The sequence below is a fragment of the Echinops telfairi genome, unplaced genomic scaffold (genome assembly GCF_000313985.2).
Source record: "Echinops telfairi isolate 266 unplaced genomic scaffold, ASM31398v2 ScPeMD7_44;HRSCAF=162, whole genome shotgun sequence".
Classification (NCBI taxonomy): domain Eukaryota; kingdom Metazoa; phylum Chordata; class Mammalia; order Afrosoricida; family Tenrecidae; genus Echinops; species Echinops telfairi.
In genome coordinates, this window is record NW_022103942.1 from 1895359 (window position 1) to 1920900 (window position 25542).

Below are 25542 nucleotides of genomic sequence, written 5' to 3' on the forward strand. Positions count from 1 at the left end.
TTGGGTATGGGTTAATGTTGGACTTGTGGGCTTGGGCAGCATTGGGTTGGGATGTTTTCGTGATGCACATTTTCTTTGCATAAAACTCTCTCATACGTGAGTTGCTGTGGATTTGTTTCTCCAAAGTACCTAGACTAATACAACCCCCTTGTCTGTTGTCCATCCCCCTGGGAGGGGGTTATAGGTAGGTCATTGTGGTTGGTTCTCCCTTTCTCCCCCCACTTTCCCCTTACCCTCTTGGTATGGCTACTCTCAATATTGGTCCCGAGGAGTTTATCTGTCCTGTATTCCCTGTGTGCCAAGTTCTGATCTGTACCCATGTACATGCTCTGTTCCAGCCAGATTTGTAAGGTAGAATTAGGGTCATGAGAGTTGGGGGTGGTGGTGGAGGAAGCATTAAAGAACTGGAGGAAAGGTGTATGTTTCACTGATGCTATGCTACACCCTGACTGACTCATCTTCTCCCCATGACCCTTCTGTAGGGGGATGTCCAACTGCTTACAGATTGGTTTTCTATACCCAAGTTTTAAACAGTGGTGATTTAACACAGGGATTTAAATCCTTACCTTCTTTACAAATTCATTTTTCTTTACAGCAGTCAAGTTTTGGTGATACCTAACAGGAAGAACAAATACAACAAAATTGAAATTTACAACGTGCACAAAATAAGTTTCTGTTTTAAATGTAAACATGTGAAAATATTAGATATATAAATAAATAAATAGCCAGCGGTCTAATGAAGGTTTTCACTTTGGACAAAAATTAACGGTGGTTCATATCAGCATTCTACATTTAAAATGTGCACCTGATTATAGGCAAATTATACTTCAAGCAAAAGCAAAAAAAAAAAGAAGAAAATGCTTTTAATGTTTTCTTAGCAAAAAATGCAAAAGACTCCCAAGAACAGTCATGCACTTAGCTAGAACATCATTCCTTTATGTGAGAGAAAAGCAGTGTGGCAGAAAGGAATGGAAAGCTTAGAAATGCCGAGTTTTCTTGCCTGCCAACTATAATCTAATTAGATTTTAAACATTTTAACTTTGTGATAGTCACACAAGTTATGCCAATGGGATCTACATTTGTGGCCTGAAGAGTAACTTTAGTCCACAATTTTAAGAATTAGAGGGGATCAGAATTAATGCTGACAATTTTATATGATTGGCAATAGCTTTCCTTATCTCTCAGAAAATAGTGATTTTATCAGAGAAGCTATATATACCTAAATCAGTTGCCGGCAAATGACTAATTTTTCTTTGGAAAAAAATTTTCTATAACACACAATTATTACAATAACTGATGCGGAGTGCAGCAAAAGATCCTTTACTAAATTTTTATTCCATATTCCCCATAGTGATATTTTATAAAAGATACAGTGATCCTCAAATAAAGCTATCTTTTCTATTTCCATAGATCTTGGCAGAAAATAAAAAGGGAGTTTTATTGTGTTATAGTTGAAAAATGAAGATAGAGCTATCATGTACTAATTCATAAAATGGCTTTAAAAAAAGGATTTATACCTGTGCATAATGTAACAGAGTTGGTTAAAAGTACAGGCATCCAGGCTGAAGAGTGCAGGGTAGAAAATTCCCAGAGGAAATATTTCCAATATTGGAATATTATAATTTAGATATATGTCACATACCTTGAGGGAAGAATGGTAACATTAGTACAGATTATTCCCCTGAATCTCCCAACCAAGTTCACCTAAAGAATCACAAGTGTAAGTTAACCAGCAGTAGAGCATCAGGTTAGGGCCTGCCCAATTCACAAACAGAAAAAAGTCAGAAACCTGTTTAAAAGTCCACCTCACTCATGCCCTCTGACTAGAGCTGTGACTAGCTTGGCCCTCTAACATGCTGTTGCTGTTGTTAGGTGCCATCAAGTCAGTCCCGACTCATAGCAACTCTAAGTCCAACAGAACAAAATGTCTTCACACCTTCAAAATGTAAATACAACGAACCTCACCAAAACATGTATTTAAACACACATGCACCTCTCACCAAACACCAATCTTTACCAGAGAACGTTAGTACTCAAAGACCATTATGAAGATCTTTTATTATTTTCTGGGGATAGGGCTTAGAATTAGGGGGACAAGGAAAAGAAAAGTATAAACATTTACAATGTCAGTCCAGCTGAAAAGCAAAGGAGTAAGCTACTAAGTATTAGTGAAAGGAAGTAGCCATGGAAATTGAGATTAGTGGGTAGTTCCTGGATATTAGTTCTGTCCAGGTTGAATAGTGTAAGACAGTAGAGAGGAACAAAACACTAAGTTACCAGGTAACAGAAGACAGTTGGAAGATGAGAGTGGAGAGCTGAAGAGACAACATGGTAAAATTGTTTTGGTTTTGTCTGGGGCCGGGGATATATAATAGATGAACAAAAACTAACACCAGAAGACAGATTTCTATCTAGGATCAGATTTATTACATTATTATAGGTGAATGTCCCTTAAAGTAGTACATGGACCATATGTTTTTTTAAAATTATTGGTCTACTTTGTTTTATGAAAGTCAATTACCCAAGCAGGTATACAATTACCTTAACTATACCTTATTTTATATGTTAATAAGGCCACAGGCAACTTAATGACTACCCATAAAATTTAAATAGGCCACTACAATGGACAGTCATCACAAAAATATCTAAGTAGGGGAAAATGGGTCAGGTAGTACCTTCTCATAGAAATCCAAAATAAAATGCATCAGGAAAGGATGGTTCCTCTCCAAGCGCAATCCATTAGTGGACAACCACCCTACATAGTGAATCAGTTTCAACACAGAGTTTGCGGATTCACCTATAGTTGTCTCTCTGTAAGAAGAACACATGACATTCCGATTGATATAAGCAAAATTATTCACTAAAACTGTGATATAGCAAAGAGTTGAGAGGTATTGCAGAAAACTCCTATTAGTGTGCCAATACACAATGTTATTTTAAAGCAGCAGTGAGGTAAGCTTCAAACTGTATTCAGCCCTCTAGGAAACCAGAGACTGAGTCTAAGAAAATGTTTGCCAATCCCATTTTCCTAGTAAATATCAGAGGGAGAAATTAATCCTTTAATTAATTTCAACACAGATTTACAATGTTAATGCCCAGGTATCCCCGCTGCTATCGATTACATTCTGACTAATAGTGACCTTGTAGGACAGAGCAGAAGTGCCTCAGAGGGTTGCAGAGGCTATAACTGTTACAGAAACAGACCGCCATATTTTTCTCCAAGAGCAGCTGGTGGGTTCAAATCACTAACCATTTGGTTAGCAGCCAGGCATTTAACCACTGTGCCTCTGGGGCCCTTCTAGAGACAATAGCAGTCACCACATTATTAGTATCTAATAATTGATAAGCACTGAACTCTAACAATCCTCAATTATGGAAACCATGGAGTGATGCAGGCATATAAAAAACACTAGAAAATGGGTATTCCATTGCCAAATTGGGGGCTGGGGTGGGCTGAGAATAGAATCTACAAAGGTAAAAAATAATAAACTAGAAAAAAATTATAACTAATTTCAACCAAACCACATACTGGTTGAAAGGATAAACCATTAGATGAATTTGGAAATTACTTCCTATGCCAAAAACATTAGAGCCCCATTTATTGTAACAAAGCACACGAACCAAAACTCAGTTTTACCTGTATTCTTCAGATAAAATAGTCACATAAAAAAAACCCCAAAATGCTAACGTACTTGCATTTTAAATTTAATTCAATCCAGTCCTAAAACTGATTTAGGAAAATTTTGGCATCTTTCATTCTTCAAAGTAAAATGAGGTCTGGATATTTTATATTATTTCAAAATACAATGGACTGAGTCTTTTTAACTAGACCTATGCACAATTGGCTTAATCTATCCACCCTTCAATCCACCCCTATCCTTCTTGAAATCACTGTTAAGTGCGCTAGAAAAGGGTGTACCTGCAGATATGATTATCTACTTTCATAAATTTGCCCTTCTATTGAGGTAGCTAACAATGGCTATGAACAAGGAAAATAAATGATATATATACATATATAGCTACAGTTATTCTTGAGAGCTTTGGAATGAGGACTCTACCACTACCCGCTAGTATCAAGGTTCTGCATCAAAGCATACAGAGAAGGATTAAGAAACCATCAAAAAAGTGGGCATCCATATAATCGGTAGCTATGTGCAAAACTATATTTTAACTATAATATTTCATAGCACTTAGCAAATACATCTGCAATAATATGCAAACATGCTGGTTGTCTCTTTTAACATTTTTTCTTCACAGAACTACATTTTGGACGAAATAATCCACTGTTCAGGACTGCCTCTCCTTGTCTCCATCCACTACAGCATCTATAGCCTCTCTGGCTCACATTTATGAAATGAGGGTGTTATTCTCTTCCCAGTCGCTGTGCCAACCTGGAGAATCACTGTGGGGAGATATGGCATTACAATCATCTCTCAGAAATAGAAGGAATTATTGAAAATATAACAACTATATTATGTAATGCCAAGTATTAATATAATATATTCATACAGCAAAGTTTTCTACATTTTTATCATTTAGAAAGCACAGTTCCTTTTACAATTTCTTTCCCCCTTCCAAGAAAAATTATTCCACGAATAAAAAGAATGATCTTAGGAATTTTTAACCAAAAAAATAAAAATTGAAAGCAACCTATTTCTGGGATATCAAAGACTTAAATTCCAATTTGTCTAAAGATTATAAATGCAAACAGATTCTTCTTAATTGAATGCACTTGTAAGAGGTTAAACATTTAAATGGAATTTCTTTATAAAAGTGATTCTCAAAGTTTAGTTTGCACCAGAATTACCCGAAGTTTTCCAGAGTTTAATTCAGTAGGTCTGGGACAGGGCCTGAGAATTTGCATTTTGAACACATTTTCAAGTGGCACTGTTGGGTCAGGGACAACACTTTGAGAACCACAGCTTTATAAGATATACTTCCCCGACCACTGATTCTCCATTTCCTTCTAAAAGTGAACAGACAGACCTAAAAGCATTGTAATGATGACTAGGAAGAATTAAAAGAAATTTTCCAGGCTACCTTCTTAGAAAGCTTCTACTCCCCATTCTCCTACTATAGTAGATCACCAAATAAATGAGAACTTTGGAAAAACAAGTCTGAAGTAATCTTTTAACTAGGCTAACTACCAGCTATTTACAATTGAAGCTAAGGAATCCTTATAATTGTAATTATAAAGTAAGGTGTGGCTGATAACAGAGAACGAGTCTGACCATTAATCAGACATTTGAAGATATTAAGAGCTAATACATTTTTAGCTGTTAGAATGTTACCTTTTTTATAAATGAAAAGTATGGGCTTGGCTTAATAATAATCTCAAGATAGAAGAAAAGGTGTGGCTGTTATCAAAGACACAAGAGTAAGCATAAGTTGGTAACTGTTGAAGCTAGATGACCTGTAAGTGAAAATAATATTAAACTATTCATTTTTCAATGTTTTCAATATTCCATAGTATAAAGTTAAAAATCAATGCTACAAAACAATCTTGGCTGACACCAGAATATAGAAGTCAAAGATTTTAGGTAAAGAGGAAAAATATATAAAACCTAATTATGCAATTCCTTGAAATTCTTTTATTTTGAGTGTAAAGCACACATTTAATAATAGAAACACTTAATAGAAAATTAGGGCTCTTATTTTACACAGAAGGTAAAATATGTATATAACCAAATTAAATACTTAAGGATCATAGAAAACAAAACTATATAGCAAAATTATCTTAACGATGCCCTAATCACTATCAAAATTGGCTTTATATATACGTGTAAGTAAAATTCATTCTGGTGAAATAACTAGTTCTCATATCACACTATACAATTCCATATGGAAATAGTTTGTACATTTCTTGTGGTAGGTTCTAAGATAACTCACAGAAGACTGTTCGACAAAACTTTCATGTTGACATCCATGGAAAACCACAATAGCCAATTCTGCAGTAGGTCTTTCAGACTCTGAAGAACGCTACACTGAGGGGGCAAAATAAAACAACATTCATTAAATCATTCAGATATCACATGCTGTTCAGAGCTAACAGATTAAATCAGAATCTTAGATATGGAAGTGACCACAAAGAATACGTCAATCAATTTAGAATTCAACAACATACTGCTCCAGTATGATGAGTTTCCAAAATATAGATGAATATAGCTATGTTTATTTTGTTAAGTTTTTCTATAAGAGATATACCTCTATAGTGCCACCCACAACTATCAACTGAAAAAAAAAAAACACTTTCATTTCTCTCAATTACACTTTTTTATAATATGTCTGGCATCATCAAACACAGCATCATTCTCTCCTTATTGTTCCTGCTCAGTTACCCTTTAAAGTTACTACAGAGAAGCATTTCTACATGGATGTTGAGTCTTCGTTCCTGTAATATTTAAAAACGAACTAGAAAACCTCTTTTCCTTCAGGCAAAATATTCTTGATTTCTCATATCTCAAGCTAGAAATCTTGAAGTTATTTTGTGTCCTTCATGCTTTATTTTATATCCAGTCACTAAGTTCTATCATTTTTTCCCCTCAAAATGTCCAACTTATCCATTTCCTTCTGAACCACACTAAACTACCCTATATTCCAGGCATTCATTTTTGAGCTAACTTTATCATCCTAGTTGGTCTTCCTTACTCTAGTGTTACACCCACCCTCCACCCATTTCTACTTATTTCACCATGGCTGCCAGACTCTTGCTAAGTGTTCAAAATACCCCTTCTCCTTTAAAAGACACTGAAATTTTTTCACAACTGTTTGAAGCACCTTTTTGTGTACCTTTATGTATCAAGGTCATAAAACTGTTCAAGCCCCTTTCTTTCATCTAATAATATATTCCTGGAAGTGTATCCCAAGAAAATACAACAGAAGGAAAAAAATCTCTACTATAGGGGTGCTCAATAGTTACCCACAAATAAAAAAGAAACAAATTTAAAATAATCACAAATGAGAAAACAGATTAGGGTACAATATTGATGGATTATGCTATCATTCCAAATATTAAGAATAAATAAGACTTTGTAAAAATTAAAAAGTTTTGTTCATCAAAAGACTTTACCAACGGAAGTGAAAAGACAAGCTACCAACTAGCCTAAAAACTTACTTAGTGCTTCTGTTCTACCTCCAAGTTTACTGAGTAGTTCTTGGTCCTTAAAGCGTGTAAATGGCCATCTAAAGCACAGTAAGTGGCCTCTATTTGTCAAGAGCAATAGCGGACACAGGAGAGTCTGGAATCAGAGGAAAAGAATGCAATGGGTGGCCAGCTGACTCCATGAATAATTGCATCTTTTGCCATGATGGCAGAAGAGTTGGATGGTGTCTGGCTAACTTTATTGAACATTTTGATACAAGATTCTATATAAGACTTCTAGTCATCAAAAGGCGAAAAATGCGCCTTTCCACCAGTTCCCCCCTTCCCCCAAGCACCGCTCTGGCTGCACCCCGCTTGCTCAGAGGTCCGGGTTCCCACTAAGCTAGCGCTGCAGCTGTCTCCCAATAGCCACCATCATGATCTACCCGGTAGATTCTACCGGGACCTTATCAGCCAAGAAGAGATGTTCTCCGACATCTACAAGACCCAGGAGATTGCAGACGGGCTGTGTCTGGAAGTGGAGAGGAAGATGGTCAGTAGGACCGAAGGTCACATCGATGACTCGCTCATTGGTGGCAATGTCTCAGCTGATGGCGACGGAACAGAAAGCACAGTGATCACTGGTGTTGATATTGTCATGAACCATCACTTGCAGAAAACCAGCTTCACAAAAGAAGCCTACAACAAGTACATCAAAGACTACACGAAGTCAATAAAAAGTAAACTGGAAGAGTAGAAACCAGAAAGAGTAAAGCCTTTTATGACAGGGGCCACAGAACAAATCAAGCACATCCTTGCACATTTCGAAAACTACCGGTTCTTTATTGGTGAGAACACACATCCAGATGGCGTGGTTGCTCTGCTGGATGGTGCGACCCTGTATATGATCTCCTTTAAGGATGGCTGAGAGATGGAGACATGTTAACACAGTGGGCAACTCACGACCGCTGCCTCTCACCCTAACCGGCTGTTGTCCATCCACACGACACCAGGACTTAGACAAGCGGAAATGATGTCATCGGAAATGATGTCATCGTGAGCTCTTCATTTACTTTTGACCTTGATTTATGTGGAGTGGAGGCATTTGTTTTTTCAAGAGGGGAAAAAAACATGTCGTATAGGTTGTGCAAAAATAAAAGGCATTTAAACTCAAAATAAGGGGGGGGGGGAGATCAGAAAAGATTTTAAATCCTCGTGGTCTTAATTCTCTAAAGCCATAGATGCTAGAGAATACCCAGATACCATTGCCCTGAGGTAATTTTTAAAATCTAAATAAAAATTATTCCCTGATAAAGCAAAGTACTAATTTAAGAAGAAGAACAAAGAGTGGACATTTTATGACTATGTCTCAGTGTATGCTCAGCAGTCCAGCTAAAACTCTTTTGATTATCTAGGGGTGAGGAAGGATCGGCTCTTCATCACACACCGTCTCTGCCAGACACAGGTGCTGAGGATCTGGGGCTTCCCTTGAGTTGTGACCTTGGATTCCTCCTCCGTACACTGAGATAGGGTGGAGCCAGACAAAACCCAGACTATGATGCTGAAAAGGATTAATAAAAAACTTAGTGATTTGGCCCATGATCCTCCAGCACAATGTTTTGGAGGTCCACTTGGTATGTTTCCTTGGCAAGCCACAATGATGGCTAATGACAGCCATATCAAAGTGTTGTATTCTTTTTGACAATTCCTTTTCGTACAGACTACCCCTTCAAACCACCTAAGGTTGCGTTTATAGCAAGAATTTATCATCCAAATATTAACAGTAATGGCAGCATTTGTCTTGCTATTCTAAGATCACCGTGGCCTCCTACTGTTAACTATCTCTAAAGGTTTTTTATCCATTTGTCTACTGATATTGTACCCAAACCCAGATGACCCCCTAGTGCCAGAGACCTTACAGATTTCTAAAACAGAGATTAGTACAACAGAGTCTCTCGGGAATGGACTCAAAAGTTTGCTATATGATGCTACCTTACAGTCAGAATAACCTGCTATGTTATAGCTGGAATAAACTTTACAGAATTGTTTAAAAAAAAGAACAACAATAACAAAGTAGGGTATCTCTCACTTTTCAGCCTCAAAAACCTACTACACAGCCATAGCAGTCAAAACAGCCTGGTACTCACCGGTACAATGAAAGCTAAGTAGACCAATGGACAAAACAGTGCCCCCAGAAATATGTAAAGACAACAGATTTTCAACAAAGGGATGCTAGACATTAAATAGGAGGTAATCTCTTCAACAAGTAATGCTGGCAAAACTGGATTTCCACTTGGAGAGGAATGAATCAGAACCCACACCTTACTTCGTACAAAGAAACCCAAGAAGGATTAAAAACATAAATGTAATCCTTAGAATTATACACATAATCATTGAGAAAACAGCGGCTACTAGAGATACCAGGAGGATTAGGAGAAGGTGGGGGGAGAAAAGGGGAATTGATCACAAGGATAAAACTATAAACCCCTCCCAGGGGAACAAACAACAGAAAAGTGGGTGAGGGGTGACGGAGCATGATGCAAGATATGAAAATAATGATCTATAACTTATCAAGGGTTCATGAGGGAGGGAGGGCGGGGGAGGGAGGAGGAGGAAATGGGGAAGTGATATCAGGGACTCAAGTGGGAAGAGAATGCTTTGAAAATGACGGCGGCATTTGTGCAAATGTGCTTGACATACTGGATGAATGTATGGATTGTGATAAGAGATGTATGAGCCCCAATAGAAGTATTTATTTTTTTAAAACCCACTATCAAATATAACCACAGCGGTAAAATAAGAAAAATCATGCAGAAGAAAAATGGATGACTGGGACCTTCTAAAAATAAGGCACTTGGATGTATCAAAAGACTTCTTCTCATCTAAAGACTAAAAAGATAACGGACCGGGAAAAATTTTCTGGTAATGATCCACTGGACAAAATCTATAGAAAATTCAACACTCCAACAAGAAAAAGATGAATAATCCAATTAAAAAAGTAGGTAGGGGTCAAGAACAGACAGTTCATCAAAGAAGACAACCAGGCAGCCAACAAACATGAAGAAATGTTCACAATCACTAGTCAGCTGAGAGATGCAAATCAAAGCATCAGCGACATACTACTTCACACCACCATTGATAACGAAGTGGAAACAAAACACAACAGACAAGAACAAATGCTCAGAGGGTGTGGAGAGATTAGAACCCTTGGACACTGCTGGTGGGGCTGTCAAGCTGTGCAACCACTGCAAAAAAGTGGCAGGGCACTTCTTCGAACAACTGGGAATGGAAATACCATATGGCCCAGCAATCCTTTTATTTGGTAACAGATATATGCACACTCATGTTAACTGTGGTGCTCGTCACAATAGATAGAAAACACGTAAATGCTGATCAGTGGGAGAACTCATAAACAGATGTTGGCACACACATTAGGGAATATACTATGTATGATTAAACAATGATGATGAAACTGTGAAACACTTCAAGACATGGATGACATTATGAAGTCAGTCAGCAAAGTTAGTGGGTCACAAAAGGACACATATTGTATGAGATCATTGTTCTAAAAGAAAACTCAAGACAACATTTTTCATGCCAAATGAAAGACTTTGATGGCTACCAGGGATGGAGAAGGAAGGGAGAGCAATAAGCTAAATGGTAGCTAGGTGTGTGTTAGTCCAGGTAGACTAGAGAAACAAATCCAGGGAGACTCATAGGTGTTTAAGAGAGAGTTTTGACTCATAGGTGTTTAAGAGAGTTTTGTATAAAGGGCAATTGTACATTAAGAAAGCATCTCAGCCTTCATTTGGATTTCAGTAATTCCTCTCGGTTACATTGCCCTTGATCAAGCCCTACCAGGCCTCTTACACCCTTCTCGCCACTGATTTTGGATCACTTGTTCCTTTTCACCTGGGTTTGTTAACACCACTTCCTTTCCCCCACCTCCCCTTCTCCCATGTCACACCAGAACCGTTGGTCCCATTGTTTTCTCCTCCAGATTGTTTATCCAGCCTATCTTTATCTAGATAGATCTAGAGATAATAATATGCACAAAAACAAGACACAGCAAAACCAAGCAACAAAAGAAAACAAAACGACAACAAAAAACAATGATTAAAAAAAGCCTGTAAATAGTTCAAGGTCTGTTTGTTGACCTTTAGGTGTGTCTTCTGGTCAAATCTGAAGGGGTGCCATGCCCTGGCCCCAAAGTCTGGTTTTGATACTTCCTCAGGATTTCCTTTCTCTGTTCCCCTTGCTGTCTGTTGCATGCCCATTAGTGTTTCGCCTGGGTGTGTTGGGGTCAGATCGGGCGCAATTCCCACAGGATGTGTCCAGTGTTGTCCCCTGGAAGGGCTATGGGACAAGAGGAAAGTAAAAGGAAAGAGAGGAAAGAACTAGGAGGCAAAGGGCATTTATAGAGGCCTAAATACAGGCATGTACATATGTAAATATATTTATATATGATGATGGGGAAATAGATCTATGTGCATATATTGATAGGTTTAGTATTAAGGTTGCAGATGGACACTGAGCCTCCACTCAAGTACTCCCTCAATGCAAGAACACTTTGTTTGATTACATTGGTATTCCATGATGCTCACCTTCCCGACACGATTGCTGAAGACAAATGGGTGCATAAGCAAATGTGGTGAAGAAAGCTGATGGTGTCCGGCTATCAAAAGATATACTGTCTGGGGTCTTAAAGACTTGAAAAAGACTTGAAGTCAAACAAGTGCCCATCTGGCTTAGAAACAACAAAGCCCACATGGAAGAAGCACACCAGCCTGTGTGATCACAAGGTGTTGAAGGGATCAGGTACGAGGCATCAAAGAACAAAAAACCACATCATTGTGAATGAGGGGGAGTGCGGAGTAGAAACCCAAAGCCCATCTGTAGGCAACTGCACCAGTCCAGATCAAGTCCATAAGTCCAGTATTAGCCTATATGTCCGATACCAATATATAAAATCCTCTTCAGACTCATAAAACACATGCAATGATGCCGAATGCAGGATGATCACAGGCCAATGGGTAGAAATTCTTTGGATCCATTGGCATTGTAAGCATCTCAGCACTGGCAGGGGTCTCCACGTGGCTTCACCAGTTCCCAGGGCATAGCACCATGTGTCTTTGTCAGTAGAGTGTCTCAGGGAGTGAGCCAAGGGAGAGTTTATTGTCAGCTAGGATTTCTCACAGGGACTGAGCAGAGAGAGACAGTGTGTGTCTCCTGCCTCCAAGAGGGAATACAGGATTTCCCAGAATTTTCAGGAGAAGGCCCACACAGAGGCCTCATTGGCTCTGATCCAATTGACAGACTGACTCCACCCCTTCACTTGTAAACCTCTCAAATTGACACCAGATTACGCAGCTACCACAAGGTGTTAGCTAAGGTGAAGGGAGAGTTAGTATTTGACTAGAGAGAAAAGGCAAGAAAAAGGGGATGGGGACAGGGCAGGCTATTGGAGGTTTGGAAAGTTGTTTAACTTGTTAAATAACAAAATTATCTGAATTATAAACCCTCACCTAATTCACAATAAAAAGTTTTTAATCACATCAAGCAGTATTATACAATTGCTACCACGATCAGTTTAAAAACATTCTCTTCCTCCTTGAACTCCTTGATTTCGAGCTCCCCTTTACACATCCCCTCTGCCACTGCACAACACGCCCCATCACCTTCCAGGAACCCTTATTCTAGTTGCTGCCTCTATAGGTTCATCAATCCTGGGTTTCATATACTGAAAAACATACAACAGAAATTTAAGAGGGCACCCCCTAATGAAAAAATACATCAGAGATAAATCCAAATATGAGAAAATGCTGAAAACCAGATCAGACCCAACTTGTAATAGAAGGGGATCAATTCATAAAGTTTTAACCATTCAAGTCAGGTTTATCATTTTGATCTCCTGTAGTCATCTCTCCAATGCACTCTGTTTGGTAACCACTTTATTCTCATGCCTCTGTTATAGAGGGAAATTACATGGTTGAAAATAGAGCCAGAAATATCAATCAGCAATAAATATAATTAAAAAATAAATAGAGGAAATAATGTAGATATAAAATATTCAAACAGAGAAGTCAAGTAGATTTCATGAGAGAATAGACTGTTTTACAACTTGGGGAAAAAGTAATAAATAAGGCAACCAAAAAAAATGGGTAAACTTCATTAAAATTTTTTAGAAAGCAAAATAACAAAAATTCATTAAACTGTAAAACAAAAAGCAACAGTAAAAAGAATATCTAGAAACAAAATTAATTCAGGACATAAAATTACAGGAAAATAAAAAACCATCGCAAAAAATTAACAGCAAAATGAAAATGATAAATACATTTCTATCTATAATACTGGAAATCAATGGATTAAATGCATCAGTCAAGAGACATAACTAAATAAATATAAGAATATAAGATTTATGAATATGCTGCTTACAAGAAACACAGCTTAGATCCAATGACAAAATGAAAATAAAAATCAGAGGCTAAAAAAATTCTATCAAGCTAGTGGTAATCAAAAAAAGCAGGCGTATCCATAGTAATTGCTGATAAAATAGACTTCAAGACAAAATTCACGAAGGGACAGCTGAAAAAGAGCAGACATAATAAATATTTATTTACTCAATGAAAGACCTTCAAAGCATATTAAGCAAACTCTTGTAGATTTGAAGAGAGAAGTAGACAAAACCCCAATAATCATACAACTACTCATGGCCATTAAGCCAATTCCGACTGACAGTGACCCTAGAGGAGAGGTAAAACTGCCCTTGGGGCTTCCAAACTATAACTGTTTTACAGGAGTAGGATGCCTCATCTTTCTCCCACAGAACAGCTGGTGGCTAACAGTCCAACTTGTAACCACCACACCACCAGGACACGGAAGATGTCAATACACCACTACTGAGAAAGGACAGAACTAGAAAGAAGTTTAACAGAGACACAATCAACATGACCCCATAGACATATACAAAGCATTCCTCACAACAACACAATATATACTTTTTTCTAGCATACCTGGAACATTTCCCAGAATAGATCATGTATGTGGCCATGAAGCTAGTATCAAGAAATTTTAAAACAATGAGATATAGTGAATCATCTCAGATTGCAACGCTATAAAATTAGAAACCATCAAGAGGAAGCAAAAGGGAAACAAATAAAAAAATATAAAAATTGAAAAATACCCTAATAACTACTGGGTAATTGAAGAAATAAGGAAATGAAATGAAATGAGGAAATGAGAATGAAAACCTCTGGTGCAAGCACAAGCAGTATTTTGAGGGCAATTAACAGAAAAGGGGGAAAAGCATGCATCAAAAATGAAGGAAGATCCAAAATCAACACAATAAAAATCTCTAATAATTATAACAAGAACAGCAAAATAAACCTTCAGCTCCTAGAAGAAACAAAATAAAGATTAGAGTAGAAAAAAATGAATAAAAAAAATAGAATCAATAAAGAGGCTGGTTCTCTGAAAGGATTAACAACATTGAAAAATCACTAATAATTGCTTCTCGGCCTTTTGGCAAAGATCAAGTGTATCTGAAAAATCACTAGTAAATATAATAAATGATGCAAATATCATGAATATGAAATGAAATATGCAACATCACAAATGAATCCACTGAACAAAAAAAGATTAATACTATGCTTTAATGCTTCTTCCCTCCCCGCCCCCACTATCATGACCCCAGTTCTACCTTACGAATCTGACTAGACCAGAGCATATACACGGGTACAGATAAGAGCTGGAAACACAGGGAATTCAGGACTGATAAATCCCTCAGGACCAATAATGAGAGTAGCAATACCAGAAGGGTAAGGGGATGTTTGGGGAAGAAAGAGCGAACTGACCTCAATGATCTACATATACCCCCACTCCCAGGGGAACTGACAACAGGAAAAGTGGGTGAAGGAAGACATTGGTCAGTGTGAGACATGAAAAAAAATTTTTTATAAATTATCCAGGGTTTGTGAGGGAGGGAGGGAAAAAATGAGGAGCTGATACCAAGGACTCAAGTAGGAAGAAAATATTTTGAAAATGATGATGGTAACAAATGTACAAATGTGCTTGACACAATGGATGGATGGATGGATTGTGATAGAGTTGTGCGAGCCCTCAATAAAATGATTTTTAAAAATACAATACTATGAAGGAATGCACCCCAACAAATATGGGAGGTACAGTTTGTATCAGAATAGGAAAGAAGGATGGAGGGGAGAGGAATGCCTGACTTCTGCCTCGTGGCAATAGCCCTTGGGCTGGAGAGGAACTGGATTCTCCTCCCTTGGGTCAAATATGGCCTCTGAGCCAGTTTCCTCACACACTCATGGTTATTGCAGCACTATTCACAATAGCAAGAAGACGGAAAGCACCTAAGTGCTCAATGGTGGAAGAATAGATAAACTTTGTTACCTATACACAACGAAATTCTGTGTATTGTTAAAAATGACGAACCTGTGAGACATCTCATGACATAAATGGATTTGGAAGATGTTATGCTGAGCCAATTTAGTCAAACACAAAAGGATAAATATTGCTTGAGCAGTTTGGCAACCACCAGAGCTACTTCACAGGAGAAAGACAAGACTTTCTACGCCTGGAAAGAATTACAGTCTTAGAAACCCACAGTGGGCAGTTCTACCTTGTCTTATATGGATTTGACTTGATAGCAGTTAGTTATTGTTTAAAAGAAATAAAGCTATTTGGATATGACTAAACTACTGAATTGTACGATATGTGGATTATGTGCCAATAAAACAGTTTTAAAATAAAACAACGCAATCAAGATAAAGGCTTTCATATCTGTAGAAACAGATTTTGATGGTTACCAGAGTTGGTCGATAGACACTGAAAAAGGAAGATCAAAGAAGAATCAATAGATCTGAATGACGGTGCTGGTGAAGAATATTAAAAGCACCATGGACTGCCAGAAGAACCAACAAATGTGTCTTGGAGAAGTACAGCCAGAATGCTCGTTAGACTGGCAAGACTTCCTCCTGAGTCATTCACGAGGAAAGGAAGGGGAAGCAATGAGCTCGAGGGGAGGCATGCGCTAACTTGTGTCATGGAGAAAATAATATACTCCAAGAGGGAAATCGGGGGAGGGAGGGAGGAGAAACAGGGTAAGTAAGGCACTGAGATGTCGATAAGCTGTTGTTTTAAGTTGTTGAATGGAAAAATGATGATCTGATACATAAGCTCTCACCTCGTTTACAATAAAGCTTGAAAAAAATAAATCCTCTGAAGTTTTAAAACCAAATAATAGTTTAGCTTGAGCTAATAAAATATGTCTGCCTTGAGCATTATGCTCTTGTTAAAACCATCTATATGGGATCCAACTGAGAACAGCAAGTCAAAAGATTATATAGGAACCAAAGGGGGCAGTCAGTTGATGATAATAGGGAGGAGTAATTCAGCAAAAAAGGATGAGAATGGTTGTACAACGTGAAGAATGCAATCACGTCACTGCATAGTACATGTGGAAATTGTTAAATTAGGGCCTGTTTTGCTGTGTATCTTCTCTTAAAAATAACATTACGAAGTGTATATGGAAACATAAATGTGGTTAATACAATGTAATTTTGTATTAGGATTTTAAAAATTATGTTCACTATCTTGGTAATTATATAGAAAACCAAAATCAATATATAGGTGGTCCCAGGTTGATGAACATGTTCCAGTCATAAGATTATCATTAGACTGAATTTGGATGTAAGTCAGAAAAGTTAAGTATGGTTTATATCTAAAGTTAAGCAGTTAAATGTTTGTCTAGGGAGGCTTCAAAAACTTCGTGGAACAATGGAAAAGATAATGGAATTTTCCCATGAACTTTTTGAAGCCCCCTTCCTTCATAAATATATAAAGTTGTTTCAGTTTTTAATATTTTCTTTATTTTCAATTGAGGCTATTCTGTTTTGCCTAGTCATTGTTGTTGGGTGCTGTTTGCTCCCAGTGTGTGCTTTCTATTCTTTTCTGTATATGCATCCCAGGATAGGTAAATCTAGAGAGAGAGTAATTGGATTAATAATTCTCGGCATGGCCAGGGAAGATAGAGGGAAAAGGGAAGCAAACAACAAGTAGGAGAAGAAAATGTTCTGAAATTGATTGTGATAATGATTGTACAACTCTTAATTTAACTGACAGATTAACCTGAGTATGTGATGTATATGCCACCAATAAAACTATTTTAAAATAGATAAGAAAATATTGCTTCTTAGAATGTTGCAATTCTATTGTAATAAGAAAAATTATTCTATGAGAAAGTAATCCTCAAATTCATTCAAATAGAACGCCTAGAATCCATTGTGGAAAATGGATTTTCCTTTTGGAAAATACCATAAAATTGTAACACACTTCTATCATATAAGAGTAGAACAGAAAATCATTATTGTATGTGTGTACATAATAAATGTACACATGTACATAATAAATGAATACATATAATATGAAAATCACAGGGAGCTTTGTGTGCTTTGGTTACTATTGTATTACCAGTGCCACGAGTGCCTATCATACAGTGCATACTCAATAAACATTTTAATGTACACAGAAACATAAATTATAACAATCAAATGAAACAATTACAATTATAACCATGAACTGGCTAAGTATTTCCTGATTTGTTTGTATTAATACATGTTTGCCACTTGTTCATTCACTTTATCATCTGTTACCAGTGGGAAAAGTTCAGGCTAACTGACTAGGGAAAAAACCAAATGTTTTATACATTTTAAAAACATTTTGTCCATTCATTCTTAGAGGGATGTGGAAAGCAAATACACACAACCCCACCAATATTTCATTTGAGGGTGTTCAGTGCTATTTAGGTAGTTCTGGTTTACAGCAATGCGAAGCAGAATGCTTCACAGGCCAACTCCAGGAGAATCCTATTAGGAACCCACTGCTGTAACATGGGTTTGGAATCAGAGAACACGGACAAAAGAGTTCAGGAACTTCCTATTTGAATCTAATCAAGATAACTATTTGTTGTTACCTTGAAATACATAGTTGATGTAAAGAAGAGCCGTGATAGGTGGTCAAAAATAAGTGGCTTCAACTCTAGGAATAAAAAAAATATTATAAATGCTTTTTAATATTTTAATAACTATTACATTATAGTAAATGATCTCAAATGTTCATGGTACATACCAGAGAAGTTACTAAAAGGAATCCAGCTCACAAGTTGAAGGAACTGTAACCGACAACAGTTGCCATCCCAAAGAGGAAGGCTCTTATACAGGAATACTTCGCAGGAATAAAAGCCCTCCTGTAACATAAGTCAAGAGTACTATCAGTTCCACATAAGGAACTCTCCATTCAGCTGCATTTTTGTTAAGAGTTTTTATACTCTTAGACCCCTTTTGGTCATAAATATAATAGAAGCCTTGAATTAGCTGCCAGATTTCCTCATCAGAAGGATCAAATGATTAATATCTGAATATACCACTTACATTTTTAACTCTAGTCCAAATATCTTTTGAGTTTAGACTCATTTATCTAGCTGTCAACTGGCTACCTTCTATTAAATACCTCACAGGCATCTCAAAATCAACATATTTTACTTCAAATTTATCTTTTTTTAAAATTTATCTTTTCTTCTAAAAGTTCTCCTCCTATATTCCCTTTCTCAGTGAAAGCCACCATGATCTGCCAGAGCAAGAAATCCAGATTCTTCACTTCATCCTCATTACTATGATCCACATCTAACTTCTAAATCAGTGGTTTTACACTAACTCCCTAAGATTTATTCAATTAACATGTATTAAACATTAGTTTTTATCACAGATACCAAACTGAGTAACTGTACTCCACATAGTTCCTGCCTTCCAGGAGCTCATAATGTGTGTAAAAAAAATGCTGAACATGCCATGCTAGAGGGAAGCCCGAGAACCATAGGAAGACACAGGACAGGTAATGAATCCAGACTGGGGGTGAGGAGTGAAAGTTTCTTGAAAGTATTGATACTGGAACTGCAGCTTGAAGTACAACTCAGGGTTACCCTGGGCAGAGTACAGTGGCTGGAACACATTTGTCCTTCAAAAACTGTTTGCCAACCTGGAATTCTGTGATGCTCACCCTTCTGCCATAATCGCTGGAGACAAAATAGGCGCATGAACAAATGTGGTGAAGGAAGAGGATGTTGCCCGGCTATCAAAGGATATAGCATCTGGGGTCTTAAAGGCTTGAAGTTAAACAAGTGGTCATCTAGTAGAGAAGCAACAAAGCCCACATGGAAGAAGTACACCAGCCTGCACAATCATGAGGCGTCACTGGGATCAGGTAACGGGTATCAGAAGACCCAAAGCAAACAAACAAACAAACAAACAAAAACATATTGTTGAGAACGAGGTGGGTTGGAGCAGAGATCCAAAGCCCATCTGTAGACAATAGGACAGCCTCTAACAGAGGGGTCACAAGGAAGTGATGAGTCAGTCAGGGTGCAGTAAAGCACGGATGAAACACACATTATTCCTCTGGTTCCTTCAGGCTTCCTCACCCCCCACTATCATGATCCAAGTACTGCCTTTTGCTGCAGGCTAGACTGGAGCACACGTACAGGTTTGGATTAAGACATAAGAGCTCATGACACACGGAATCCAGGGACAGGAATGGAAGTAGCAATACCAGGAGGGCAGGGAGTAGGTGGAGAGAGGAGGGGAGGAAGGGGGAACTGATCGTGATGACCGACACATAATCATGATGATTGACCGCATCCCCACTCCAGGGGGACGAACAACAGAAACAATTGGGGAAGGAAGACAGTGGTCGGTGTAAGATATGAAAATAATAATTTATAATTTATCACGGGGCCACAAGGGTGAGGGGGGATAGAGAGGAGCTGACACTAAGGGCTTAATAGAAAAGAATGATGGCAACATATGTATACATGTGCTTGATACAACTGATATATGGATTGTTACAGGAGCTGTAAGAGCCCTCGACAAAATGTTTTTTAAAAAATTGTTTGTGGAATATAAGAACACAAGTAGTGACACTACGAGATTTACTTCCCTGCTTTCTGCAACTAATTGAATGCATTCAATCGCATCTTTGGTTCATTTTCTACATTAGACATTGCTCCCTTGTTGTCACAATTTAATGAATTCTTTCCTCAAATCTAACAGTACAAATTACAAAGGAGATCTCAGCTCTGTTTCTAGTAAGTTTCAAATTGGGTAAATATGGTTTTAAAAAGATGCTGCAGCACTAATAAAAAGGCCTTTCCAATGGACATCTCAGTACATTTCAGTGCAGAATGTGGAGTGTGTTGGAAACAAATGGAATCTTACTTGTAGGAAGTGCTGTGCCCTGATGACAGAGTCCAGTATGCTGGTAAAATGTGTTTTATACTCCAATTTATTCAACTTGTACCAGAGACATTCTAGAGCAGAAATATTAAACACAAGCTGTTGGTTGGAAAGCCACACAAAGCATAATTACTAAGTCTAACATGAGAAATAACTGACGAATATAAACAAACTGTGAGCTTCATACATCATGAGTACCTCATATTGTAGATGGCTAACAGTTATGTGGGGTGAGCTGGTTGCTCAAGAACTTGGTAATAGAGGGGAAATGTTAAACTGAAAAAGTCAACAGGTAACGTTCACATATAATGCACGTGATTAGACTTTTGTCACATAATAACCCGAGATTATAAATATGTGAGCTAAAAGTTTAAGAATATTTTGCAACAACTAAAAGAAACAGGTTTGAGAATAGCTCAAATTTTAATTAGGATAAGCAAGCAAGCATGGTGTCATCTAAGAGTGGCAGGACTACACAGTATTAGAATCAAAAGTGGAAACGACTTTAAGAGCCAAGAGTTGTTTGTCCGGGGAAGATACATTACACCCGGTCAAGAGAAATACCATCTCTAGCAAAATCACCTTGGAGGAACTGGAGTGACATGCATGGCCTGGAAGAAAGCCCCACTGGCCCTTTCCTTTACTTCTATAATTAAGAAACCTCCTAGTGGCTAATTGGGTTCCTACATGTACCAATAGCAGAGACGGGATGTGCCACTTGCCAGACATGAAATATTTTGTCATCAGAAAAGAATAACTTCTATTACAAAACACCAAGTTAACATTCCGGCTCACGCAATAGCCTCTTTTGAGTTTGCTTAGCATTTGATGGACTTTAAACACAAAATAGGCAAGTTTTTGGACATACAAAGATGGAGAAGCCTTGAATGGTGACTAACATTAAAGTATGCCACCCAGTGAATAGTTTGGAGGTCAAAACACCAGCTGTCCTTTCTTGTTGTCCTTGAAAATTTCAATAAAGGATTCATGCTTAAATATAGGAAATAACTACAGCATATAAGCCTCCTCCTGTCTAGAAATTGCTGTCCTTATGATCTAAACTATCTTCTGCCTTTCTTATTCATCCAATGTTTTTAAAGGAGTAAATTCTTACCTTCTTGTAATGTTTGACTTAGCCAGTGATAGAATCTCAATGAGATGGACTCGTCTTTGACACAGTTGATATAGTGAAGGAGTAGAGAATTGTTGAGTATCGAGCCCAGCTGGCCAGGCAGCTGCAAAGACAGGATAAACGATCAATCATAAGCATATAAAATTTGAGTCAGAGCAACAAGGAAATCACTGTACAGGACCTACATGAGAAAAATGAATGCCAAACAGAAAATGTACATAGGCTTATGGCTGTCACATACCTCTAAGCAATGGATGTTTTTTAAGAGTTGAGGGAAGCTTTGAAGCTTTTCTATTGGAAATGCACAAATGTTACTGAGGAAATCAGGAAGGCTCATTTCTTTCTGTCCACATTCTTTGCCATAATTAGTGGACTTTGACTCCGGTATAATTGAGTCAGATTTACATTTCTAAAGAAAAGAGAAAATAATTCAGTTCACTAAACATATTATACATTAAAAATGCAGAAGGAATTATTAAGGTGGGTTAACTACACAGGTCTGAATATGATTTACATGAAATCCTGAATAATTAAAAAGTATTTAAATACCTAAACTATCCTCCAACATCCGAATGGCTTCCAATGAAAGAAGATGAGGAAAACTGTGGAGTGTTAAATACTCACTCGTTTTATAGGGCGAATTTTAGCTGAATGCAATGTCAGCTTCAAGGACACTGGAGACGGTTCCGTGTTTCTTTGCCTCACAGCATTCAGAGCCACCTGCCACAAACTTCCTGAATTCTTAAAACAGATCTATAAATTTAGATATAAAGTACATGAGAGGCACCCCAAAGTTAGAGAAACATAAATCTAAACTTTCCATTAACTGAAATACATCAACTATGAAAGATCTTACATCCACTCAAATACAACTAGAGTTTTTCCTTTCTGATTACAAATGTATACACTTTGGGCTCGATCTGGTTTTCAATATTTTCTTTGTGTTTTTTCGGTCATATTAGGGTTTATCTCTGATGGATTTTGTCATTGTGGGCAGTTTTCTCGAATCTTTGTTATATGTTTTTTTGCTTTTCAGTCTGTGAAACCCAGGATTGATGAACCTATAGAGACAGCAAGTAGAGTAAGGGTTCCTGGGAGGTACGGTGGGGGAGGGGGAGGGGGAAAGATAAAAGAACCCAAGAAGGAAGAAAATGTTTTGAAACTGATTGTGGTAGCAATTGTACAATACTGCTTGATGTAATTGAACTGTGGAATAGTATGCTGTCTGGATTAACTCCTAATAAAATGGTCAGTAAAAGAAAAAAATAGACACAGAAAAAAAATCAAACTGACTAAAATATGAAGATGAGTCTAAAAGTACTCCTACTTCTGCATTATCAGTGGGATGGCTGCAAACAAATCTTAGTGCCAGCAGAGTGCCTCCCAAAACTAAAAGGTCCAACCAAAACTGTGGCTGCTGGGGAGATCTACTGATCAGTTTATATTCAAGGCAGAGAAGTTGGCTCTGTTTATGGGACTGGGAGAATTTCAAGGGGGCAATCTTGAAAAATTTTCTCAGAGGACACAGAACAATCACAGAGGCAATTATTTGGAAAAAAGTTTTAAAATTGAAAATTGCCTTGGTGAGAAAAGTGCCAAGAACATTGCACTGAGGAAAGATTTCCCATCATGACAATATATCTGCTCTTTCTTCAAGCGCAGTAAGGATTGTCCTATGAAAATTTCATTGGTAAGCCTTATCCCATCCACCCTACAGACTTCTTTTTGCTCCTCAAACTCAAAGAACTTTGAAAATGTGGTATGTGAGTCTTTTGAGGATGCCCAAAACTACCATTTTGACTGGTGTAAATCAAAGAGTGCAGATGTCTTCAGGGAAAGGTTAGAGAGATGTATGTAACTGTCACCTTCAGAAGTAAATAGACTTAGATGGAGGATAGGCCAAGAAACAACAGCTTCACATTTTGATGTTTTTTTAAATGTAATACATGTGTCTATGACCTTAAAGCAATACTTTTTGACCCACCCTTACACATCAAATATAATTAAAACAAAATGCCAGTGACCCCTGCCAATACATTCCAACAATAGTAGAATAACTAGAACTTCAACTGACTGCCAATGAGTCAATTCCAAGTAACGTTCACAGGTCAGAAATGATACTGTAACTTTTTATGGAAGTAGAAAGCCTCATCTTTCTCCATCGGAGCAGCTGGTGGTTTCGAACTGCATATCTAACAGTTACTGGCCCAACACTTAACCACCATGCGACCAGGACTCCAAGTAGTACAATACTAGATCTTAAAATAGTACACAAAAAAATTCAGTCAAAATACATAAAAAATAATCTTATGAAAAATAACATCAATCTCAAGATGATTTCTGTCCTTACTTCCTTACCTTCTTCCTTGTAGGCAAAGAGACAGAAATCAAATTAGGAGCATATAATTTATACAAAGACAGCAAAGCTTGGAGATGAGGCTGCATGCCCTGAAATAAAATAAGAATTTTCAATTCATACTCATTAGAAACTGGCTGGGAGGGGAGGAAGAGAAGCATGAAAAAAAATGTAATTAAAAAACAAACTGAAACTACACATACATTCAGACTCTAATTTTACTATAAAATATTGCTATAGGAAGGTACTTTCTAAAAATCAAAGAATGAATAACCTGACCTTTAAATCAACCACAGTAAAACAAATTCTTCAACCTACAACCTTTCTTTTCTTTTAATCTTATGGTAGTAAAATATACTTAACAAAAATTTTGCGATTTTAACCACTTTAAGTGTACAGTTCAGTGACATTAATTACATTCATCATGTTAGAATTCTTACAACCTCTTTTATGACCTTTTGCCTGTGTTACTTCTCCCTTGTATTTTCTCTCTTCTCTTGCTAGTTTAATCTTCTCTGCCATGTCAAAAGCTTACCAGTCTAGCTAACACAGCGTACTCTCACTGTGGGGGTACTCGGGACTCAAAGAGTTGCTTGCAAAATAGGACTGAACTGTTGTGATCTATAGGTTTTACATGGCTGGTTTTCTGAAGTTGATTATCAGGCCTTTCTTCCTAGTCCAAAAACATCACTAACGTCTATCCATCATCATAGAGACACACAACCTCCACGGACGGATGGATGGTGGGTATGCTTCAGGTATGCTGGCTAGGAATCAAGGCTAGGTTTCCTTACCTTGAAAGTGAGAATTCTACCATTGAACCACCCCTGGCTTCCGAATGTGTTGTTACTGTTTACCATCAAGTTGACTGACTCACAGTGACTCTGTAGACCCGCCCCATAGATTTTCCAAGACTGTCACCTTTATAGAAGCCGACGGCCTCATCTTTCTCTTCCATAGTAGCTAGTTGGTTCAAACCACTAAACTTTCCGTGGTTAGTAAATGTGAATGTAACTACTGTATCACTGAACTTTTAATTATTAACAGCTAAGAACTTAACTACTATACCATCATCCTTTCAAAGAGTTAATTCGTCTTTAATTTAGCCATCAAGGGTTAAGACAAATGGGGAGGGGCAAGAAAACAAGGCAAAGGAAATATTCAGATCTGATTATCATTAGTCCTGGGAAATTTACTAGAAAAATCTGACAAATGGCATGATGCAGTACAGTGTCAAGTAGCTTTATGTAAATGAAATAAGGTTTATCAAAACAATAGTTTTACGGTGAAAGATGCCATTCACTGCTGTGTTTGCTACATCTGGCTGTGCAGATAAGTCTTACACCATCCAATATATCCATTCACACACAATTCTGTTGTTCCTAAGTTGCTTCAATATATGAAAACTGTTTAAACAAATACAGTATGAAATAAGGATGGCAACAAATGGGAATCACATGTCCACTATCACAGTATCCCACAGAATATTTTAGTGCCCTGAAAATCTCAGGCGCTCCACCTTCTCATCTCCTCCTTCATTCTGAGCAGCCAGGATTTCTGAAGCTAGTCCTGTTTGCCATACCAATTCTATCAAACCAGTCCAAAGAAATGCCAGCTCCCAGCCCTGGCCAGACCAGACCCCCAACTGTTAACACAAAGCCCT

General features: G+C 37.6%; 1 protein-coding gene and 1 pseudogene across 1 annotated transcript in view; one reads left to right on the top strand and one right to left on the bottom strand.

The window, feature by feature from the left end:
* CENPI (centromere protein I) overlaps positions 1 to 25542 on the bottom strand; it is a 93101-nt gene that overhangs the window by 33421 nt on the left and 34138 nt on the right. Inside the window, exons 8-18 of the mRNA XM_004711207.2 lie at positions 23882 to 23971; positions 22148 to 22276; positions 21765 to 21932; positions 21506 to 21626; positions 20374 to 20465; positions 18233 to 18350; positions 18078 to 18142; positions 5890 to 5984; positions 2676 to 2811; positions 1518 to 1642; positions 567 to 615 (exon numbers count right to left, since the gene is read on the bottom strand). Of these exons, the coding sequence (XP_004711264.1) occupies positions 567 to 615; positions 1518 to 1642; positions 2676 to 2811; positions 5890 to 5984; positions 18078 to 18142; positions 18233 to 18350; positions 20374 to 20465; positions 21506 to 21626; positions 21765 to 21932; positions 22148 to 22276; positions 23882 to 23971 (1188 nt within the window). The remainder of the gene's footprint in view (positions 1 to 566; positions 616 to 1517; positions 1643 to 2675; positions 2812 to 5889; positions 5985 to 18077; positions 18143 to 18232; positions 18351 to 20373; positions 20466 to 21505; positions 21627 to 21764; positions 21933 to 22147; positions 22277 to 23881; positions 23972 to 25542) is intronic.
* On the top strand, positions 7545 to 8027 carry LOC105979411 (annotated as a pseudogene).